Source organism: Lepidothrix coronata, unplaced genomic scaffold (assembly GCF_001604755.1).
Source record: "Lepidothrix coronata isolate B3197 unplaced genomic scaffold, Lepidothrix_coronata-1.0 Scaffold159, whole genome shotgun sequence".
Taxonomy (NCBI): domain Eukaryota; kingdom Metazoa; phylum Chordata; class Aves; order Passeriformes; family Pipridae; genus Lepidothrix; species Lepidothrix coronata.
Genome location: NW_016690339.1, coordinates 1,826,625 through 1,848,667, shown reverse-complemented (window position 1 = coordinate 1,848,667; position 22,043 = coordinate 1,826,625). Strand labels below are relative to the sequence as shown.

Genomic DNA, 22,043 nt, shown 5'->3' with positions numbered 1-22,043 from the left:
CCCTTAGTTAGAGCAGGAGGTAACAGAATGGCTGCTGTGAGCCAGACCAGAGTTGTGTGCACAGCCCTAGGGCCAGAACGTGAGCCATTAGTGGCTGCTGAGGAACAAAAGCGAGGACAGGATACTGCAAAGTCAGATACTGCACTGGAATATTATGGCTTTAGACAATTTGCAGCTCAGTAACTCTGAAAAGGAAGCGAGGTCTTTGTTAGTTAAGACTATTAAATTTTCTTTGATCAGTTTGTCCAGTTGCCTTTTGAGCCAACACACCTTTTACCAGACATAGTGCTTCATATTACTAACGTGGCAAGTGCTTCATCTTCATACTTGGGTGGGCCAGCTGGGAGTTTATTTACCACCCACTGACCAAAAGGCAAATAAAGCTGCTTCTGTTTCTGCTGGTCACATAGAGGCCTAGCCTCTTCCTTCCTCTTGCCTTGTACCTGCTCCTCTTACAGCTCCGGTTCTATACAGCATTTTGCATTAAAATTATCTCTGAAATCCTAGTTCAGCACTTCTTCAGATGTCCTTCTTTCAATTGCAAAATTGCTGTATCACAGATTTCTCCATGGGGATGTGTTGGCAGGATAGTTAAAAGCCAAACCACTAGATGTTCTTTTCAGCTTGAATTTTCAGGACAATAGGAGGTCTTCAAATTATTTTCAGTTTAGACAAAAATTAATGGAACAACATAATTTGAGCAGTTTCATTATAGTAGCTCATGCTGAGCAAGTAACAACAGATAGAACTGTTAAATCACCACTTAACTACTTCAGCATTTTAAAAGGACGGAAGAACTTTTTGAAGGGGCTTATTACTGAAAGCAAGAAAACCTCAAGTGATGAACACACTTGCATACTGCTGTGGAGCCCTCTGTGCTGCTTCCATAAGACAACAGGAAAGTATCTGTTTCTAACATGGTGATTTTTCTCCAATAGCAGGAATTCTCTTTCTACTCACCTCCTTTTTTATACCTTGCAATCACTTTCTAGTCCCATAGGAACTGCCTTTTGCACATTCTGATGTTAGGATATAGATCTTTGTTAAAGACACCATGAAATGATTCAGACAACACCAAACTAAAGCATCAATCTTTATTTATAAAGCAAATTACAAAACAGATATGGTAAACTTAGTTCATTTTAGCATCTGAAGGTGGTTCTCACTGAATACACAGACACTGTAAATCAAGTTTCCTTTATCAATCTGTTTATCCGAGCAATAGAGCAATTATGACCTTGATTAGTTTAACCTTTGATAGGAGTGTTTTAAAAGATCAAAATCTCATGACCTTGCAACATAAACATTTAAAAATAATTACCTGTTGTATTAATTAACTGTTTAATAGCTTGTGAGTTAACTGCAAGCAGCTGCATTGCTTTTGGGCTTTCTGAAGGCCAACAACAATTTGAATGGACACTTTCAATTATTTAATGACCAGAGACACTTAAAGGAATAACACCAATTAATGCCCACATTTTATGCTGGCTCTGAACATTCATTAAAAGTAATGGAGGCAACTATGCAGGAGTAAACTTGATAGATTTTAGGAAAAGATCAGATGCTTCTCATTGCTCTGTCAGGAAAACAGGCCTGGAGAGGCAGCCGGCAGTGCAAGACTTCATATGATTCTCTTTTTGGGGAAAGGTGAAGGGGAAACATGCTCAGGACACGACTGCTGGTTGGTCAGGGGTTTCTACACCCCCACAGAATATTTTCAAGTAAAATAACTTAGAATGTCTGGTTTGGGCTGAACTCTAAAGCAGCTCATCATAAAGGCCGTTGCATAATCACTTAACCAGCTCTCATCATCCTCCAGATTAAGTTTTCCACCTTCTATTCTCATCTACCTAGGGCAGGATTAGGAAAATAAACCCAAACAAACCCCCCCACAACATGCACATAACTGTATAGTGTCAAACTGATCATTATTTAAAACATTTAGTATTAAAAAGTTGAACTTCTTTACTGGCTAAAGAAAGCGTAAAGATGCACTCTTGCTATGGCTGGCACATGGGCAGGAATACTAAATTCTAACAAAAAACTCTCTAGCAGTAATTTTTAACTGCTTCAATCAAAGGTTTTCCTTAAAACTAAACCAAACAAAAAAAACCCAAAGTGAATTAGGTGTGCTGCAAAGATTCAGAGTTCAACTAAAAATACATTTAATTACAGTGTACAATGAGCTGCACACAGTAACCATATTTAAAAAACAATTACACTTCCCTGACATGTAGTACATAGCAGAAATACTTCAAAGACCAGGTTCTTACCCTAGAGGGAGAAGGCAAGAGGCAGGAAAAGAACACAGTGGCTAAGGGCAAGCAGGAGATTAGCTGAGGATCTACTGAATTGGAGTGATGTAGTGTGTAAGATTATTGAAAAAAGCTGAAATGTCAAATTTCTACTGCATATAAAAAAACCACAGTAAAACCAACTATTGCAATCTTCACATTATATAGTGCAATCTCAGATGTCAATAACAAGCTAGTATCTCTAAACAAAATAATAGATAAAACAAATTTTATCAGGAGCTAGTAGTGTCAAAGAATTATTTCCCTAAAAAACCTAGGTTAAAAACTGTCTTCCACCAGCTAAACACATGATTCAGCTCTATAACGTGTATATCCAGCAGCTATGATAATAAGCAGTGAACCAAGACTGGCAACTCCCATGTAGCTTTAAAAAACCCCAAACTGACAAAACTCAAAAACCACAGAGCTCACATACAAGACACTAAAATGCAGGTCCTCACTGGAGAATATAATCTATCACTAGTATTTGCCTCATCACACAATTTTAAATATTTAAGGTCATCCAATACTTGATTTCCACATCTAATTCTCCCTTAGTCCACTTATTAAAATAATCTATTTTACCTCTTCCTATTAAACACATTACTTACAGTTCAATCAAGTTTAGACTATTCTGGCTGATTTTAGTATTCTGGAGAAGGGAAGCAGGGAGGGGAAAAAACCAGACAAAATCCTAACCAGGTGCTTGCTGCCAGCAGTTATTCAAGACCTAGTTGGATTTCAGTTACTAATAAAGTTCAAAAACTTAGGAAAAGTCATTTTCAGTTAATACTGCAAACACAGTAAGATCTCAATGATAACTCACCATTATGAAGCGAATCTATTTCAATTTTTACTGAATTTACACATTTTTAGATCTGAGTGCACAGATAATCAGATACTTTAGGCATATTGCTTTGAAAGCAGCTTCATAATCTACTGAGTATACTAACTCATGCACTTTTAATCACCTTTTACTTGGTCATTCAGTACCTAATATGTAAGGCTTTGGAGTGATACGTAAGACTGGAAAAGCTAGTGGTTTTTATGTTAGATTTCCTTAAAAGACAATTCCATGAAATTAGTTATAAATTTGAGATGACCAAGCGTTTGCATAGGAAAATACCCAGCTATTCCTGAATAGTTACATTAATTTAACGATAACTGATTTTTATCTTTTCCATTACAAGAAAAAAACAAAAGGACCAAAACCAAACCGAACAACAACAAAACCCAACAATGCATCCTGTCAAAATCAGAGGAAAACCTTCTACTGTACTAATGTCCATAAGTGCTACAAGGAAAAATAAAGATTTAATTGGGACAATGCTATGTCATCTTTATCTCTTCTCACATGGAAAGTCTTACATGTTTCAATAGGCTGTGCATAAGCATACGGCTGCAACTTGCCCACAGAATACATGGGTTTCATAGTCTTATGTCTGTAAAGTTTATGATCACATGTACAACTATTAAATAATGGATTCTAAATTAAAATAAAGGGGTACTAGCTTAGTCTTACTTTTCTAGCTTTAAAATAATTAGCTCTTCTACATGTCATAAAACATGGTCAACAAATATAATCATGTAACAATATAAAAAGTGTTGAGGTCAGAAAAGAGTAAAAAGAGCCTTTTTCCCCACTAGAATCTATTAATGGAATGATTTCAGTTCATTACCAAAAGCCAGAAATTAGTTTCCTATTGTAATAGTTTAACAAATATAAACAACAGTTTCTAATCACTAGGTGTTTCAGTCTCTGCTGGACCTCTGATCAGTCTTCGTATTCCCCTCTTCCCCGCAGGACCTTTTGGTTTAGCAAAACTCTGTTTGTAAGCATGTTGTTTTGGATGAACCTCTTCATAAAGAAAGTCAGCAGTTAACTCATCACCATTATCAATTTCAATCTGGCAGGAAAAAAAACAACATTTATCATATTCATATTAAAGTCAAACTTAAAAAATATTTTGAAATTTTGCTGAAACTAAATACTATATTAAAACCATATGTGCAATAATGTTCAAAGTGATAGCATGGAAAGTTCTCCAACTTGTGCCTAATGCCCTGAGAAATCTTGGATAGTTTTTCTGAGAATCCCCTTGATTCTTACCAGTATTAAGTGTGACTTAATTATTTTCCTGAAATATAAGCACAACTACACAGTACATCTGCCAAGAAGAAACTGTTTTTGTCTCAAGCTTTAGCACAGTGCACCTGTTAACACTAACCAGGAGAACATATTCCATGTAAAACTAGTGCTTGTTTACTTGTTTTAAGTATTCACACATTTTAAGAATTAAAAGTTTTCACTACAACATGCTTTAAACACTAATTGTAAAAGCAATGTGCATACATTGTTGTCTCTTGAGAAAGAGGGGAAGGAGTATAAACAAGCTTATATTATTAGCTGGCTACTGCCACTCAGCAAGTATTCAAGGCGGGGGGAAAGGTAAAATAAGTTTAATGAACAAAATGGAGGAGTGGGTGTTTTAATTTTCAAAATTTAGACATATGAACCCGAATAGAAAGAAAATAGTGTTCTCAAGCCAAACTCCACTGTTTTGAAATGCAAGAATTTAAAATTCAGAGAAATGCTTTGGCCCTACTCTGCTGAGCATTCAACACTTCATGCCCTGCCAACTGTAACACTTAACAGACTTGCCAGCCACAGTTTTGCTGTTACAAGTACATGCCTCAGAAATTTCTGTCTACAGGAATTTTCAGGAGTCACATGGTGCATTTATTTTGTTGTAGAAAGAAAATTTCTGAGAAATAATTAAATATAAAAACACATAGCAATAATCTATGTAATTGATGTCATCTCAGTAAAAATGGTTAATATTAACTCTGCTATTTTTTAGATAAACATCATCTCCACAGAAACCAAGCTCTCGCACAAATGTTAAGAAAATAACTGTAGGTCACAACTGGACCATTTCTATGGTCTCTGCTCTGGAGGTGAGAAGCAACTTTTTGCATAGCAGTACAATCCATACAGTGTGAAAAGATCAGCTTACTTGAAAATCCTTGTTTGCCTCATCAAGGACTCCTAAAATAGCAGTTCTAATTTCCAGAACTGCAGCTTGAAATTATTTTGAAAATCCTTACATAACCTTGGCTTTAAGGGAATTTAGTTTTCAACAACAGCAATATGTTGTGCTCCAAAATACGACTCGGCTTTGAGTAAGAAATCATGTTAGTTCTTCAAAGTACACTCAAACACTTCCTTGATGCACAAGGATGTACTTGTTAAAGATCTGAAAGTGCAGAAATTATGAAAAAGAGAAAAGCTTCCAAGACTTAACTTTGTATCTGGACCTTCATCAACAATTATTTCCTGTTCAGGATAAACTTTAATAGTTACAGAACATTTTTCACTGTTTAGAGAAGGTGGTGACAGAGACAATTACAGTTTTACATGAAGAAGTGAAGAGAGGGATGGAGAAACTACCTATACACCCCAATGCACTTACCTTTCTAATTATCTGCATCCACAACTGTGTTTCTACAATTTCTAACAGTGGACTTTTGCAACTAGAGTAGAGCATTCGTTCTCGTATACTACAGGTATACCCTGGCATAGAGTAGATGAAAACTGCAGGGAAAAAAACAAACAGACCACAAATCAAACCATAACTACACTCCATCAAAGCTTTATCATAAAATCATTTACAGCAGAGAGGCATTGGAAATCAGCTATGCAGTCTGAAACGGAAAAATGTAACACCATTCTGGATCTTTTTTGCTTCAGCAAGTGTTTAATTTCAAATGGGGGATAAGAGAATGGCCGGTATTTATGTTTTGACATTTATGGGTGTTCATAATCCAAAGGGATAGCTCACTACTTTCCAAACATAAGGACTCTCCTTCACAAGACACTCTCACAACCAAGTGACTCTGAAATTTACGATCATGCTGACAGATTACTTCTATGACACATCTCTCTGCCTCAAAATTCCTAAAGTATTTGAAACAAGCCAATGAAGTTTCATACTGAGAAATTTTCTCATACTTATGGATTCCAAATAGTCTCCTTCATGTGTGTGCTTATACAGGAAAAAGTGGTAACGCGCAGCATCCTTTGGAACTCTTTTTGGCAAGTCCTTAAGTTCAGTATCAAGTGTGTTGGCCAAAATAATAGTTTCATTTTTCATATCAATTTGCTGTTAACAAAGCAAACATGAATACAGTTAATAGGCAGAAAGCAAACCAGAGAACATAACAGGATGAAAAAAATTTTATTTAATCTAATAAGAGTAATTTATCAGTGTACTACAGCAACACATGTTTAGCATGCAGGTAATTTATTTTATACTCATTATTAAAAAATAGTTAAAATATTTTATACTTGCCAGCTGTACATAATTGAGTTTCTTATTTTTCAATTTCTCCAAAGCCTGAATAGCTTCTTTAGCAATGGGGAATGCTACTCCTTGCAATGTTTGATGCTTGGTGTCTACACCAACGTCTGCCTGTACCTGGAACGCAAGTTAACTGAGATGTTAAAAGAAACCTTTGCAAGCATTCGTTTGGTTTCATACAATGACTGGCAATGCATTGCATATGGTTACACACAGAGTTAGCAGTAGCTATTCCAAGAGTAAACCACCTCAAAAAAATCATTCCTGTATACAAGAGATTTGCATTTTTTAATTTACAGGTCATGTTTGTTTGCTAACCTGAGAAGTTTCATATCTTTGAAATGGCTCTGCTTAGCAGAGCAACAAAATCATCAGAGGGAAAACTGGTTCAAGTGTCAGTGAAGAAGCCATAAGTTAAATTCTGGTATAAAGATGCAATAATCCAGGAGGAAAAATCTTGATTTTCATATGCTGTTTTATACTTTTGAACTGACAATATTGTTTATAAACTTTGTTGTATAGTGAAGAATTTTAGATCAAAACAAAGATTTGATTTCTAGGGAGTCAAAATTTTTGGAGGAACAGAGAAATTATATCTTATGAGACAAACTGATCTTCTTGAAAGAAAAGAACAACTATTCCCCCTCCTGCTTCAACACACTCCCCCAAAAAGCCTGTACCAAAACCAAAGCAAACAAAATAAACAAAATCTTCATTTCTTAAGGATTAGACCTTCTAGAAGGTCTAACACAAAGAAAAATTCAGCACAAGCTAAACAATTTTTCATAATCCAGTTACATTAGGCACAAATTATTTGAGAGAAAAGAACAGTTATTTTAAAGCCATTTTTCAAGAATTTATATTTATCTTAATATTCATGTAGTTTCTCTTAAAATGAGCTCTGGCCTCCAATATTCTCTAGTACTTAGACATTAATTTATTCTCTAAGTACTAGCTTTTGAATATATTAACTTTCTTCTATGATTTCTCAAATACATTAAACATTGATTATGAAGGAGCAAAAGTCAGAAAAGTGTACCAGATAGAAAGTGTGGGTCTTAGATCTATCAACTAGATCTATCAACTTATTCAGCTTTAATTAAAAAGAGATGCTAATGAAGTATGAAACAAAATGATAAGAAAAATAAAAAACAAAGGTACTTGTAGCAACACTAGATTATACTCCAGATTTTGAAAAACAACTTGTCAGCAACAAGGAAAGAGGAAAAGAAAGCAGGTGGAGAGCTTACTTTTGTATAAAGATTGATAAATTTATGAATTAGGTTATAGAAAAAAATATTTGCAAAATATATCTGCATAAAACCCGGATCAGTAAATGTAAAATTGGCATCACAAAAATAATAAACTGTAATAAAATACCATACTATAGAAACCACATTAAAATACAATTACAAAAAAAAATGCTTCAAATTTAAAAATGAACTGTGAAGTGTGAGAGACAGGCAAGGGAAGAGAGTAACCCAATATAACTCCAGATACAAGAAAACAAACAAAACCTACTTGTTCATACTGCAACATATTTCAGACCTTTAAAGCAAAACAAAACCACCTAAGTCGATTATGTATATTTAAATTCACACCGTAAGATTTAGTTAGTGATGGCTGCTGAGTGGTGGGTAAAATGCCAGATGAAATTTCCTGTGAATAAATATAAAATAATGTACGCAGGAGGAAAAAAAACCTCTCTTCTACCTCTATGGTAATGGCGTTGAGCTAGCAACTACCATTCAGGAGCCAGACCTTGCAGGTCATTCTGAATATCTCTGAAAATAACCCCAAGCAAAACAAAAAACAATCCCAAACACTCCCAACCCACAAATGAAATGTTACGAGTTGTTAGAAAAAGAGAACAGAACACATCATTACGCACTGTAGATATCAGTAACATGCCTGCATCTTGAATACCACATGCAGTTCTGGCTTCCCCATCCCTCCATCTCATAAATTATATAGCAGAACTGGAAAAACTGCAGAGAAAAGCAAAAGGATCAGAAGTATGGAGTGCCTTCTTGAGGAGGAGGAACTACCTAGATTAGGACTCTTCAGCCTGGAAGAGATAACTGATAAGGAATATGACAGAGGTCCATGGATTATAGAATCATAGGACAGTTTGGGTTGAAGGGACCTTTAATGGTGATCTAGTCCAACACTTCAGCAGTGAGCAGCAACATCTTCAAATAAACCAGATTGCTCCAAGCCCTCTCCAGCCTGACCTTGAATATTTCCAAGGATGGGGCATCTACCACCTCTCTGGACAACCTGAGCTAGTGCCCCACCACACTCATTGTAAAAAAATTCTTGCTCGTATCTGATCTGAACCTGCCCTCTTTTAGTTTAAAACCACTAGCCCTTGTTCAATTGCAACAGGCTCTGCTAAAATATCTGTGCCCTTTTTTATAAGCCCCCTTTAAGTGCTCTGTAAGATTTCCTTGGAGCCTTCTCTTCTCCAGGCTGAACGACCACAACTCTCTCAGCCTTTTGTCACAGGAGAGGTGGTCCAGCCCTCTAATCATTTTTGTGGCCCACTCCAACAGGTTCACATCTTTACTGTGCTGAGGACCCCAGAGCTGGATGCAGTGTTCCAGGTGGGATCTCACCAGCGCAGAGTAGTGGGGGACAATCACCTCCCTTGACCTGCTGATCACACTACTTTTGGTGCAGCACAGGATACAGCTGGCTTTCTGGGATACAGCTGGCTTTATCTAAGGGGAGGAGGAAACTGAGGATTGACTTAAAGACTTTTCTTTGCCTTCCCCACACAATCTGTAGGGTTAACAGAATAAATTAGTAGATAGCAATCAATGGTTCTTTATTTACATAGTACTCTGTCAAGCTGTAGAATATGCTGCCATGGGATTTGCAGCCAACAAAAACTTTATGTGGATTTAGAAAAATGACAAGTCTAGATGATGGATAAAAAACCCACTAAGAACAATTATATAGAAACACGTCATCTTTTGTGCAGGAAGATCCCTCCCTGCAAATGTTGAGGCAAAAAAGAGTATTTAAAGTAATTATCATGGCCTTCTTGCCCTGCTCTTACATGCTTCCTAGATTTCTGCCGTTGTTCACTCAAGGACTTGACAACAGACTAGGTAATCCTTTGATGTGACCCAGTAAAATATTTCTTAGGGTAATTATGAAAGAATATACATATGGAAAACTTTATAAAATCAGAAAGCTTTTCGTTTTCTAAGTCCAATTACAGGCTTTGTAATGGTAGAAACAATAAAGACAAAAATAACGTAAATTAATGTATTGTGAGACATTTCAAAGCCAAAATGGCAGCAATCTTTATGTGTTTATCAGTTTATGTGTCTCTGAAAAGCACAGCTATTGCTGTTAAAGTTTCGTAATAACACATGAAGTTTTAGTCTGGATGAATCAGCTGTTAACCACATTGTATGTAGTGCATAAGAGATAATACTAATACCAGAGGTGATCACCGATCCCACAGAAGTTTTACATTCATTAATTTTATGTTTTAAAAGCTGATCAAGTAAAATGCACTGTTTGATGATGATTAATTCTACATCGAATTAATTAAAACCAGAAATGAAAAATAATGAAAGACACTACTGGGAAAAAAAGTCAATAAACAACAAAGCTTCAGCAAAAGCACAGTAGAGTGAAAACATAAGAGAAGATACACAGCTGAATTTAACATGATGGTTTCCCGGTATCCAGCTGCAGAAATAAATCATACTTCAAATACACGTACCACAACTGTAAAATACAAGTTTCGAAAACAAACAAGGTCAGCACATGACCTATTTTAATATGCATCTGTACACAAACAGTGATCAAGTGAAGGAAAAATGTGAGAAAAAGAATCCTCTGAAACTTTTCAGGCACTAGTTAGCTGGCAATCATCAAATTATTTGGTTAAAAGCACTTGTTAGAGGTTTTTCTAAAAAGTGTTCATAGCGTAAGCAAATCAGTCTCTCTTTTTTTTTTTTAATTGGAATTCACTTCCTCTCAGTCTTAAAGATAAGTGCACTGGTGCTGGAAGCTAGGTATCTCTTCTTTAGGAATAAGATTGCTGAAATACTCCTGGCAATCATTCACTGCAATAGTTGCTATTTTGTGTTTTCTCTACAATTTCTGCCACCATGGGAAATGTATGTGGACAATCACAGAATGGCTGAGGTTGGAAGACCTCGCCGGAGGTTATCTTGTCCAACCACCCTGCTCAATCAGGGCCACCTACAGCCAGATGCCCAGTTCTCTGTCCAAACAGCTTTTGAGTATCTCCAAGATGGAGATTCCATAACCTTCCAGGGCAACCCATGCCAGTACTCTGTCACCCTTCCCAAGGAAGCACATCCAGTGATATTAAAAGCCAATGCTGCAACAATTAAGCTCTGCAGTTGCCAAGCCTCTGATTCAGACATGAGGCCTTTCAAACTCAGCAAGATCATGCCACTCCAACTCAAGCCATCATCATCCTGCAGTTTCAACTCCTTGAGAAATAAATTTATATTCTCATCCACTCACACTTCCTAAAACCTTCCATTTTCTGCTCTGCCTTTTTTTTACTCTAGAAAGACATTTCCCTACAACACATTTGAAACTCTGCACCCTGTTTCCCACTCATGCTTGAAGATGTTCTAGGTACCTCGTTAATCTTAATTTGTCGAAGTTCCTCTTCTGCTGCAGTCAAGGGTGCAGGGGAGGATTGTGATATCAAATATTTTTTATATCCATTCAGTGAAACATCATCCTGAAAGCACAATATAAATATTGAACATTTTTTTTTATAATAGATAAATAGTTTTCTTCAAAGATTTTCTATGCAGCAGTACAAAAAGCAGTTATTGTCCATACATTTATGATCATTTTATTTGAACAGAATACAAGTGTAGGTGCATTTGCAAATTCAGCTCATCCACAACAGAGTCCTCTGGGCTGTTCTTGTTTTACCATGGGTAGCATTTCCATAATCAGTCCTTAATTACCTTGCTAATTAAAAAAAATTAGCATTAATGAAGACTGTGTCCATGAAGTTCTTCAGCCATCTTGGACAAAACCTCACAGAATTGCCACAATTCTAATAAATAATTAAAAAACCTATTTTGTTATAAAATTTACATGCTCAAACTGGTAGCTTATTGCTAGTTTTCTACCTATGAAATGGGAGACAGAAATGCTACCTTAGGTCAGGGAGTAAGCACCTGATACTGCAAATAGTTTAAGATGTGACATCACAGGAGCCTTTAATTCTCATAATCACTTTTATTATTACTCAGTGATGGTTGTGTCCCTCTACAAAGGGGTTGATACCACAGGCAAATGCTGTTTTGTTTTTATTATTAAGGTGGCCACTCAGAAAAGGGCAGGACTTCCTGCAATCATAGGAATGTGATTTTATACTGAAGTTCTGAGAAGAGAAAGCTCCTTCTTAGCGTTTCCCCTTCTGAAAGAGACAGACTTTCCCAAATACAATTTCCAGTGCCAATATTCCATTATGCCTTGTTTCAGAAGCCCAGAGGTATTCAGGTTAATACATGTGAATTAGCAGGTGGGACCATAACCAGGTTCCACCGGGATTAAGGACCTGGTTGCAACTAAACCATCCTTATGTTTAACAAAATAAAGACAAAGTAACATGCTGGATGGTAATGATCAAGATTCTGAGTGAACTTAGAGACTTGAATGCTTTGAAGAAGCTGTGATTTTCACATGGATGTACATTAAAGGCCAGCTACAATTAAGAAGCTTATAAAGCACTGAAACCAACAATGCAGAGACATATAAGCTGCAACATAATGAGCTGGGAAAAAGTGAGCTGCATCAATGCCATCCTCTATGTGCCCCGGGCCTATTTCAAAATAACAGTAAGACAAATGTAATGCTCCTTTCTTACAACTGAGATCGAATGTAGGGATAGACACAGATTCTACATATTGCATGAAGTGCTAATGGTTTGGTGCAAGTGGTGGTGAGAGATTAGTTGACTGAACAAGAAAAAAATAACATGACCTCTACCAGTAAACCCTCTTAGCAACTTGGTTATCTACTTCCCTAGAATACAGCCTCTCCAGAGAGGTTTATTTGCATGTTTGTTAGGATAATGAAGCCTCCATGACAGGTTAATGCTAAATATAACAAACTACTCAGTGAGCAGCAGAATTATTAGCCTCATGTCCACCACAACAGCCCATCTCTTTCACAGGCTTTTTCCCGCTACAATATCCTCTATTCTTCCCCAAACCTCCAACTCCTTCCATTCCTTCAGCACCAGCTGCCTGTCAATAGTGGCAGTGCTTTGGTTCAGATTTTTTCAGATGAACTGATTAACAGGTCAGACAGAAAATAACTGATGCAGTCTTTGCTGAAAGAGGAACTGAGTAATTATAATTTGAATCTCTGTGTAATCTCAGTTCTTATGAAAACTATGAGAATTCTTTATCTCTGAGAATTCTAACTTGTATTTCTTTTAAAACTGGCAATGGATTAAGTCAGAACTGTCTGACATCTGCTTGACAAACAGGCAGACATCACAACCATGTAAAACTTGTTTCTCACAGAAACTAAGGTAAGAGCCCCATATTTCCCTACGTGCACAGCACTTGCAGCCTTTGCAACATCCTTTAGACACTTGTTAGATTTCATATATGCACCTTCCAATTATCTTACCATAAGTGAACAATCAACTATTAGTATTTTCATTGAACAAATCAGTAGCTACTAAAAGTCTGTTTCCCCAAGTCAAGATGGCAGCCTTGCATGTGAGGTACATTCTATGGCCAAATCCTAAAGAACTGACAGCTTCATAGCCTTAGTTTAAGAGAAAAACATTTGTTTTCAGGTGTTAGCTTACAGATCACTGTTCTAGCCCATCCAGAGCCACATATCTAAAGTGGCTTGTGTATACAACTGGCCTGGAAGTTAGTGTTACAGCTTTTAGAGGACTCACATACATGCAGTGAGATTAAGAGAGGTGCCTATTATGTTTAGATTATTTAGTTTTCATAACTTAACTATTTGAAGCAAGGGCTTCTTAGCCTGAAGATATTACCTATACTTAGTAACTTGTCCAAATGAGATCAAATACACTTGAATATTGTAATATTACACACAGCTTTTAAATCTTTTTTTCCTTAATCAAAAAAGAGCAGAAACACCCCAAAATCATACCAGTAATATCAGCTAGTACATTTAGTATTTAAAGTCAATGTCCAGACTTTAAAAAGAAAAACATACCTGTACCGTTCCAAATACTTCATCCTTAATGTGACCACCTCCAAATTCTTTCTTAAGTGTTGCTCGGGTTGCTGCATATAACATTTTTTGACGAACCTAGCATATAATAAAAGAGTGGGGGTTTGATTTGGGCACTTTTTTGCTCTTTGGTGTACAAAGAGAATCTAACATGTTGGTGTACCATGTCCATTAACTAGTATCTTTCTTGAACAAGTATTTTAAATGTTGGAATTGCACTATAATCTGGTAGAGCTCTGGATCATGATACTCACACATGCTATTAAATTCACCAGGTCATGATACTATGTATTATTATCACAGTAATTGCAAAACTGAATTGCAGCTTTAGTAAGAGTATGAGCTTTTTTTAAAGTGGGAAAAAAAGTCAACATAATCTTTACTAATTTTAAATGGGAAAACCCACAACTGTATAGATCTTTTGTCACTGGTCTGTGTGCTAATGGATACAACAGACAGCGAAAGAGCAGACTGGAAATAATAACTCGTTATTATTTTTTATTTGATAGCGACTCCAGATACTGATGGTTCAACTACAGAGTAGAAAAGTTATATTTGCTCCCTATCAAATTGTGTCTAACATGATCACTTATTCCTCTCTCAACAGTCTCATCTTCCCACCTTATTTAACCATCATGACATCCTCTCCATAATACTTCACCTTTTCCACAATCTTCTCTATGCACTTCAACTTTCAGTGTCTTACTATTTCCTAACTACTAGTGAAAGCAGTAGGAATACTAGAATAGTTTTACTTTCTGTCTTCCCTTATCTCACACTCCCAGAACCTGCACACAGTTTCTCCTATAAAACCTTAACTCTAAGGAGTTCCTCTCGGTTCCCTCCTATGCTCTTGAATTACTGATTAAGAAGCAGTGTATTCTGTGGCAAGCCAAACAGAATAAACAGCTTGAGCTCACACTATAATCCTTCTCTCTACGATAACACCCATTAAGATTTCTGTCCTATATCTTTTCATGAATTTTTATGAAATACTGACAGTAAGACAGACAAACAGGGCAAAAAACCTGTACTTAGTGCTCTAGTCAGGCTAAAAATATATTGGATCAGCTGCACTCTATCTAGACCTACTGATTTGCTCTTCAATCAGCTTCAAGAAACATTTTTCCAGTTTTCTTGTGGGAATGTAGGGGGAAGGTTGGGGAATGCTTCATTCCTTAAATCCTTTTGCTTCATATCTAGGATTCAGATCAAATGGCACTGTTGAAAAATCACCAACAACATGAAGCCTCTGATGCCTGTTACTTACAGGAGAGTGATCAGGTGACCATGCAATGAAGATCCATTCATATCCTTGAGCATTCTGAGAATCTAATCTGTATAATATATAACATGGTTGCTTGTCTTCAAGAAGGGGAAGGACAAAGCAATCGTAATCCTTTTCCCATGATCCAACTGGCCGCCTAGAGGATCCCACAACAAGCTGCTCTACAACCAATATAAAGCTACAGGTTAGCAACAATACAGTTAACATTGTTTTTCAAAATTAACAATTAAAATAAGCAGTTAATTTGTCACTTTCGTAATTATGTCCACAAGAATGGGAGTCAAGAACAGTCAACATGAAAGCAACTGAATTCCTATAAAAGCTGTGTATATTCAAACTCTAACTCACTTTAACCAAAATACAAACATTTGAAAAGTAATGTGCTGGTTGTTATCAAATTCTTTGATCTGAAGTGATACTACTGATGTTAATTTTTTTAGCAGCACATACACAGAAGGGAAATAAGAACTGTCTTCTGCCAGTTTATTTTTAAATTGAAATGCCTAAGTACAAATGAGAGTAACCTTTCAAATTTTATAATTATAATTATTGATGCTCATGCTATAAAATATTAGTGTTTGCACCCATTGTAAGGAGTCAATAACTCAGTTATACAGTGAAAAGAGTCTGGAATGAATATGCTTGCATTAATCACTTTAACTTGACTATGTAAGTAGATAAACCTCTTTCTAATACAGCTTCATAGCTATGGTCTTTAAATGACTGAAGTTGTTTATCATGTATAATTGGCTTAAGTCTGTATAGAATACTTCAAATGGTATTTAATTATGTGAACAGCTGTAGCAACAAGATTTTTCTGTTATTTATGCATCATATCTCAGCTTCCAAAGGAAAGTATTAGTATACTGCCTTATAAAACATTTATCAGCTTCCCATTACGTACTAGCCCCTACAATTGAAATAGAAATACCTTGTTTAAATGGGATCCTACAACAGTTTGAGGACCATCATAGTAGCTAGTATACAAGTTATCTTTTCAGAGTCTAGGACTTAATTTCTAAAACTTCAGACAAAAGTGAAACAGTATACAAATGCCTCTACAGCAAAATTTCAAACAAGGACCCTTCCACAGTAACTCATAGAACATGGACAGCTCAGGGTAAGGGTGTTTGGCCTTTCCCTAAATTAGATGCGAAGTATTTGAAGTTGTACACCTAAACCAGAGTATTCAGAATGTACTCACCAATTCTGAACTCTAGGTGGATTTATACCTACCTGGATTTAAGACACAATCAGTGGAACTCTACTGCCCTGCAGCAAACCTCCTCTCTTATTAACTCAGATTAGCAGAACTCTTATTTGCCTATTATCTGTTGACTAAGGGCAAGGACTAAGGACTATAATCTGTTGCTGAAAGCTCCTACAGACAGATGAGGCAACTGTCCTTCTTTCAGTATTCTGAAAGTTTTACAGGTTTCTTTTCGAACTGCAGAAAATAGACTAGATTTTGCTTCTATATAGAGATGAAATTGATATATATATAAAAATATATGTACATGTATACATACACACAGAAATGAAAAAAATAGGGAAAGTTTTCCATTTGTATCTTATTTCTAGGCTTCATTTCATATTATAAAGTTGCATATACACAAAAGCATATAGTTTTTCCTTGCTTAATGGGGAAGAAAAATTCAATGGTATGTCAACATTTACTACCTTATGCTACTGAGACTTTACCACTGAGTCCTGCCTATAATATTACTACTGCCACTTCCTTAAGTAAAGTATTAAAATGTCAGAAGACTTCCTAAGTAAAGCAAACGTAAAGAAGGTAACAGTAGGTTATTTGCCTAACAATAAAAGTATGTATATGTATATACATACATGTACCTTTCTCCAGCTAACAGCTATTTCAGTGTACTGTAAATGAATGAAGTCAAGAACAAAAATCTTCAAAGTGGACAAATTACACACTTGAAAAGATGGACTAAACCATCTTATACAAACATCTTATACAACCAATCTGCATTTCTATTAAAGAAAAAAATAATTATATATTCTATCTTTCAATGTTTGCAGCCTTGATCCCTTGCCAAGAAGTTCAAAGATCAAACTCAAGTTCTGACAGAAATTATGTAATTTTCTATTTATACATACATGTGAGTTTTAATTTTGAAAATGTATGTAAAGTTACAGATTTTTAAAGATATTTTCCAGTAGTCAGATTATTACTTAAATATCTGCTTTAACAGGACTTTCTACATGCAGCTGATCCCAGGATAAAAGGCAGATAAAATTTACAGTTCATCTAAGGTGACTAGCTATTGTGTAAGACTAGCTTTCTGTCTCATGAAAGTAACCAGAGTGCTAAAACACCACACAGGTGTAGAAATTTTCTTTCCCTCTACTCTTTCTTTACTAAGAGATAAAAGTAAGCCCATTAATATTATCCATATGATAAACGGATCCAAGCAGTTATTGGTAAAATATGACATTTGGGAGAAAAATTCAAATGCAAAAATACAGTAGCATTGTAGTAAAAAGCTTAGCATCACTAAAACTTAAATTTTAACTTCTGTATAGGAAAGACCTTAGTAACATTAAGTTTGGCAAAGTTTTGTTTTTAAAACAATTGTAGGTCATTAAAACAACTAGGAAAATATCTAAAAGAATCAGGGAAAAAAGATTAAAATTTTACTAACCATTATCAATGACTATTTTTAAAAGCCTATATTGTCCATTTCTTGCACCAACAAAGATGTCTTTAACACTTCCACTAGCTGAAAAAGAGAAAATAAAAGTAATCAAATTAACACATTTCACTTCCCTTGGACAAAGAACATTCATGAGGGTAAGAACAACACTGGAAAAACGTACAACTGGCCCTTTGCTAGAAAGTTGGACTGAAAAAGGAACACAGGAGTGATGCTCCTCCTATTCTGCATACTGCTCCAGCCACCAGCATGCCACAGAAAGATGAAAGCCAACATTACGAAACCGCTCTGCTTTCTAGCATACCATATGATTTTCAACATTGTGAAAATTAAAGATGACATCTCATCAATCTCAGGTTTCAGAGTTAACACAGCAACACAATAAAAATATGATGCCTCTCAAATTACAATAGCTTCATGAAGTCTGGAGGCTTAGTACAAACTTTCAGACAGAAACTTTACGCCTGCCAGGAAAATGTTAGAGTTTGTCTGGCAAAAGTGATGATCTTTCCTGAGTACACCTTTCCAAAGAGCACCAGTGAAAGCTTCCACTCATTGCTCATCTTTCATACCACTTTATTTCCTTGTGTGTTTGATGACATTGTTCAAGCTCCAACCTATTGCAACGGGATAGGTTTATAATGAATTTACAAAGAAGTAACTAAAATATTTTTGAATGTCTGTAAATCACATAGACAAAACACCATAAACGTACAGACTCACTTTCCTAAGCACACTGAAGAACTGTGCTTGAGTTGCGTGAAGATCATTCTTATCTCAACTGCTCTGCTATATAATCCGAGTGCAAATCAGTTTAATTATACCATGGGCAGGATTTATTGAAGAACATTTATTGCAAGATGGTCCTTTAAGTAATCTCACAGCACAGATCATTGTACCAGCAAAACAAACATCAAACCAGGAAACATACAAAATGGATTATTTATAGTCAGGTTGAACAGGTGGTATCCAGCAACATTACTGCCCATACTCAAAAGATTTTACATTTATGTCCATCCAAATGATGCCAGGCCCATTCTGAGAGTCCAAAATGGCATGGGAGGGAAATATTATGTTAAGCAAACTGAATTGCATCGGGTTACCAGTTCAACCCCAGTTTTGTCCCAGTTAGTATCTCCCCACTAACCAGTGCAGGCCCTCCCAGTAATTTGCTGCTAGCTTTTCTAATCATCTCTGCTGGTCCTCACCATTCCATTGAGCAAGCAAACATTGCACCATTTTCTAGACCTTTTGGTTCCCCCAGGACTTTTTTTGTCCTCTTCTTGTCTATTATCTTTTTGTTCCTTATTCTCTTATTTCAACTCGGCGCACCAAAACAAGACCAAAATACAGCAGTCCCTACGCCAATTTCAGAACTGTGACAGCTCCTCAAAGAAACATTTTGAGACACCTCTGAAACCATCTTACTATCAAATTATCTGTGAGTTTTTCCTCATAAAGGCTTTTAAATTCATAACAGAATATTATTTTCTACTTAAACTTTTTGCACAGCAGAGGCCTACAGAATCAAATTTTGGATTTGTTTCACAAATATTTTACAGGGAATATTATTTTAAAATTTTTTAGAAGGTTGTGAAGATATTCCGTTGTATTTTCCTACAGCTTAATGCATTCTGTGACTTCTTACACTATTTATCTGCGCTGGCCTGTTTGAAAGTCCAGTCCTTTTAGCAACTGCCTGGTACACATCACTGTGCCCATGACTTCATTTCTGTTTCCAGAAAAGAGCAGCCCATGCTGCCAAATCTTGTAATTGTTTATGAGTGACAGTAGCCTGTTTGTAGCTAAAGCCAGCAATGGCACAAACAGAGCTATTCCTCTTCCAAATTGCAGAAGCTTTGCTGCAAACAGGACTCCTGATTAATGTCTGCTGAGGCAGGATCCATGCAGGAAAGCTGCAGAGTTCTCCACAACTCTCCTCAGAGGACAAATGATTCTCAAAGACATGAAGGGGAGCAGCAGAAGAGGGAATGAAGAGCCACAAACGCTTTTCTCTGGACTGGAAAAACAATTCCAGATGCACCTCTAGCTAAAAAGGGTTGACAAACTTAAAACAGGTAGCTGCAAAAAAGACCAAAGACTGGCATGCAGAGGAAGGAAAAGAAGAAAAGCAAAAGGGTGCAAACTACATACAGCCAATGAACAAAAAAGGGCATAGACGAACAACTAAGAGCTGTCGTGGCTGGGACAAAAGTCACCTTCAACAATAAATATGGGAGAGTAGGCAAAGTACATGGTACTAGTCACTGAATACACAGATTGCAGAAATCGAGACAGTAAAACCCGACCCCTCCATAATCCTGCAGTATAATCCCTGCTTAGCAATTCTGTGATTCGGGGGACCTGCTAATACTGTGAAACAATACGCTGTCGTCTTCTACTTGCTCTTCGCTTACTCCAAGGCCTGGAAACACGGGGAGAAAACGTTCCCACGCACTTTTCCCCTTGGTGGCCTCCAGAGATGGGCTTTTTAGTGGACTCTCCTGCTCCAGGGTTCCTGCTTCTCCTCGGGGCTCCAGGAGGGACCCGGCAGCGATCCCCGGCATTTCCCTCGCTGTCCAACCCATCCCAAACCCGCGGCAGCGACCCCGAGCAGGGACAGCCCCCGGCTCGGCGCACACCCCGCCGCGGCAGGAAAACCTGCACCGGGGGAAGTTACCTGAGCCTAGGGTGGCCCTCCCCGCCATTCATGGGGCTCTGCAGGGAACACTTTCCAAGGGGGAGGACAGGGGCAGTTCGCCGTGCGGATAAACCCTGCGGGTTTCGCCTCACTGGGGACAGAGCTCTGGACTCGACCCCGAGGGGCGTCGGCCGCCGGGGCCGAAACCAGCAGCAGCTCCCCCCGCCCGCTCGCCCCCTCCCCCCTCCATCCCGCGGCGCAAACGACGGACTCCTCCGGCAGCAAACAAAGGGCGCAGCAGTGGGAAAAACCGCACCGGGAACGGCCCGTTAACCGCCCGCCGCGGCCGCCTCCCCCCGTGCCGCGCCCCGACCCGCGGGGAAAGGCGCTCCGCCCGCCTCCCGCCTGGCTGGCGGGGGACAGGAGAGACGGGGACCGGCTGTCAAGAGGAGCAGGGAGCACCGCGGAGCGGAGGCGGCGGAGAGAGCCGCGCGGGTACCTTGTATGCCGGTCTGGTGGGACATGTCGCACCGCCGCTCCGGGACACCGCACCCGCCGCCGCCTCCCGCCCGCCCGGCACAGCCCGGCCCGGCCCGGCCAAGCGCACGTGACGCTCCGCCGCCACTCAGCGGCCGGGAGAGAGCGCGGCGCCTTCCGGGCCCCGCCGGCCCGGGCCGGCCCGGGGGCTGCGGGCGGAGGGCACCGCGCTGGCGGCCCTGCCCAGCCCTGCCGCTGGGACCACCCCCCCCCGCCTCGCCGCTCCGTGCCCGCTCCTCCTGCCAGCTCCTCTCGGTGCTTTAGAACGGGGATGGGGCGCAGCCCTCCCTTCTCCTGCTGCCTTTCCTCTGCCTCTCCTGTCGCCCTCTTCATCTGCCGTCCCAGAGCCTGCGGGACACGGGCATCTCCGGCGCAGCGCCTGCGGTCATCCTGCATGGCAGGAGGGGACATGTGCTTCTTCCCTCCCGGGCTGACCGAAGTACTAAGAAATAACTTAGGTGAATTTAGTTAATCTGTAGGAGTCTGCGGTGGAGACCTCTTGCTCTTGGTTGGAGCAGCGGAGAAGGAGGCATCAGGTGTGACAGCAGGCTGCCTGTGTGTACTGTAAACTTTATATTGAACAGTCCTTGACAAAGAGCCCACAAGTTAGGGCACAGAGCCCAGACCCACGGCTCGCTCAGATCAAGCCCTTGCCCCTGACAAGGCAGTCTTTCTCTGTTAATTTTGCAGTATTTGGTACATGGTGGCACTGCATCAGCAGAAACAGTGGAGATTCTTCTACTTCACTGTGGATCTGGCGGGTGAGCCACTCATCTGCCTAGGCAGGGCATCTGATCCAGGCAGAGAAAGGGTACATCTGCTTCTCAGGGCCCTATCCACACAGCCAAAGGCTTTTAAGCCTTTTCAACCTGTTTGCCTCAGCTTTTTCTTTTAAAGTTTTCTGTGAAGCAGAGTCCTGCCTCGTGATTTTAAGCATGCTCTGAAGGTAGGTTTGCTTTTGTAGCTCTTTCCCAGGCACATCTGTCTACAGGTTGAGAA

General features: G+C 38.6%; 1 protein-coding gene across 2 annotated transcripts; it reads right to left on the bottom strand.

Annotated features, from left to right (window-relative positions):
• Positions 1–1,080: 1,080 nt before the first annotated feature.
• TWF1 (twinfilin actin binding protein 1) lies at positions 1,081–21,095 on the bottom strand. Of its 2 annotated transcripts, none has more exons than XM_017829163.1 (9): positions 21,007–21,095; positions 17,855–17,932; positions 15,171–15,349; positions 13,883–13,978; positions 11,295–11,399; positions 6,647–6,772; positions 6,307–6,457; positions 5,768–5,889; positions 1,081–4,201 (listed from the first exon to the last, which is right to left on the bottom strand). In XM_017829163.1, the coding sequence occupies exons 1-9, from the start codon at positions 21,029–21,031 to the stop codon at positions 4,031–4,033; spliced, it is 1,053 nt and encodes a 350-aa protein (XP_017684652.1). In that variant the 5' UTR covers positions 21,032–21,095; the 3' UTR covers positions 1,081–4,030. The 2 variants fall into 2 exon arrangements, with proteins under 2 accessions (XP_017684652.1, XP_017684653.1); XM_017829164.1 differs by having other exon boundaries at positions 15,171–15,344; positions 21,007–21,024.
• Between the last annotated feature and the right edge of the window lie 948 nt (positions 21,096–22,043).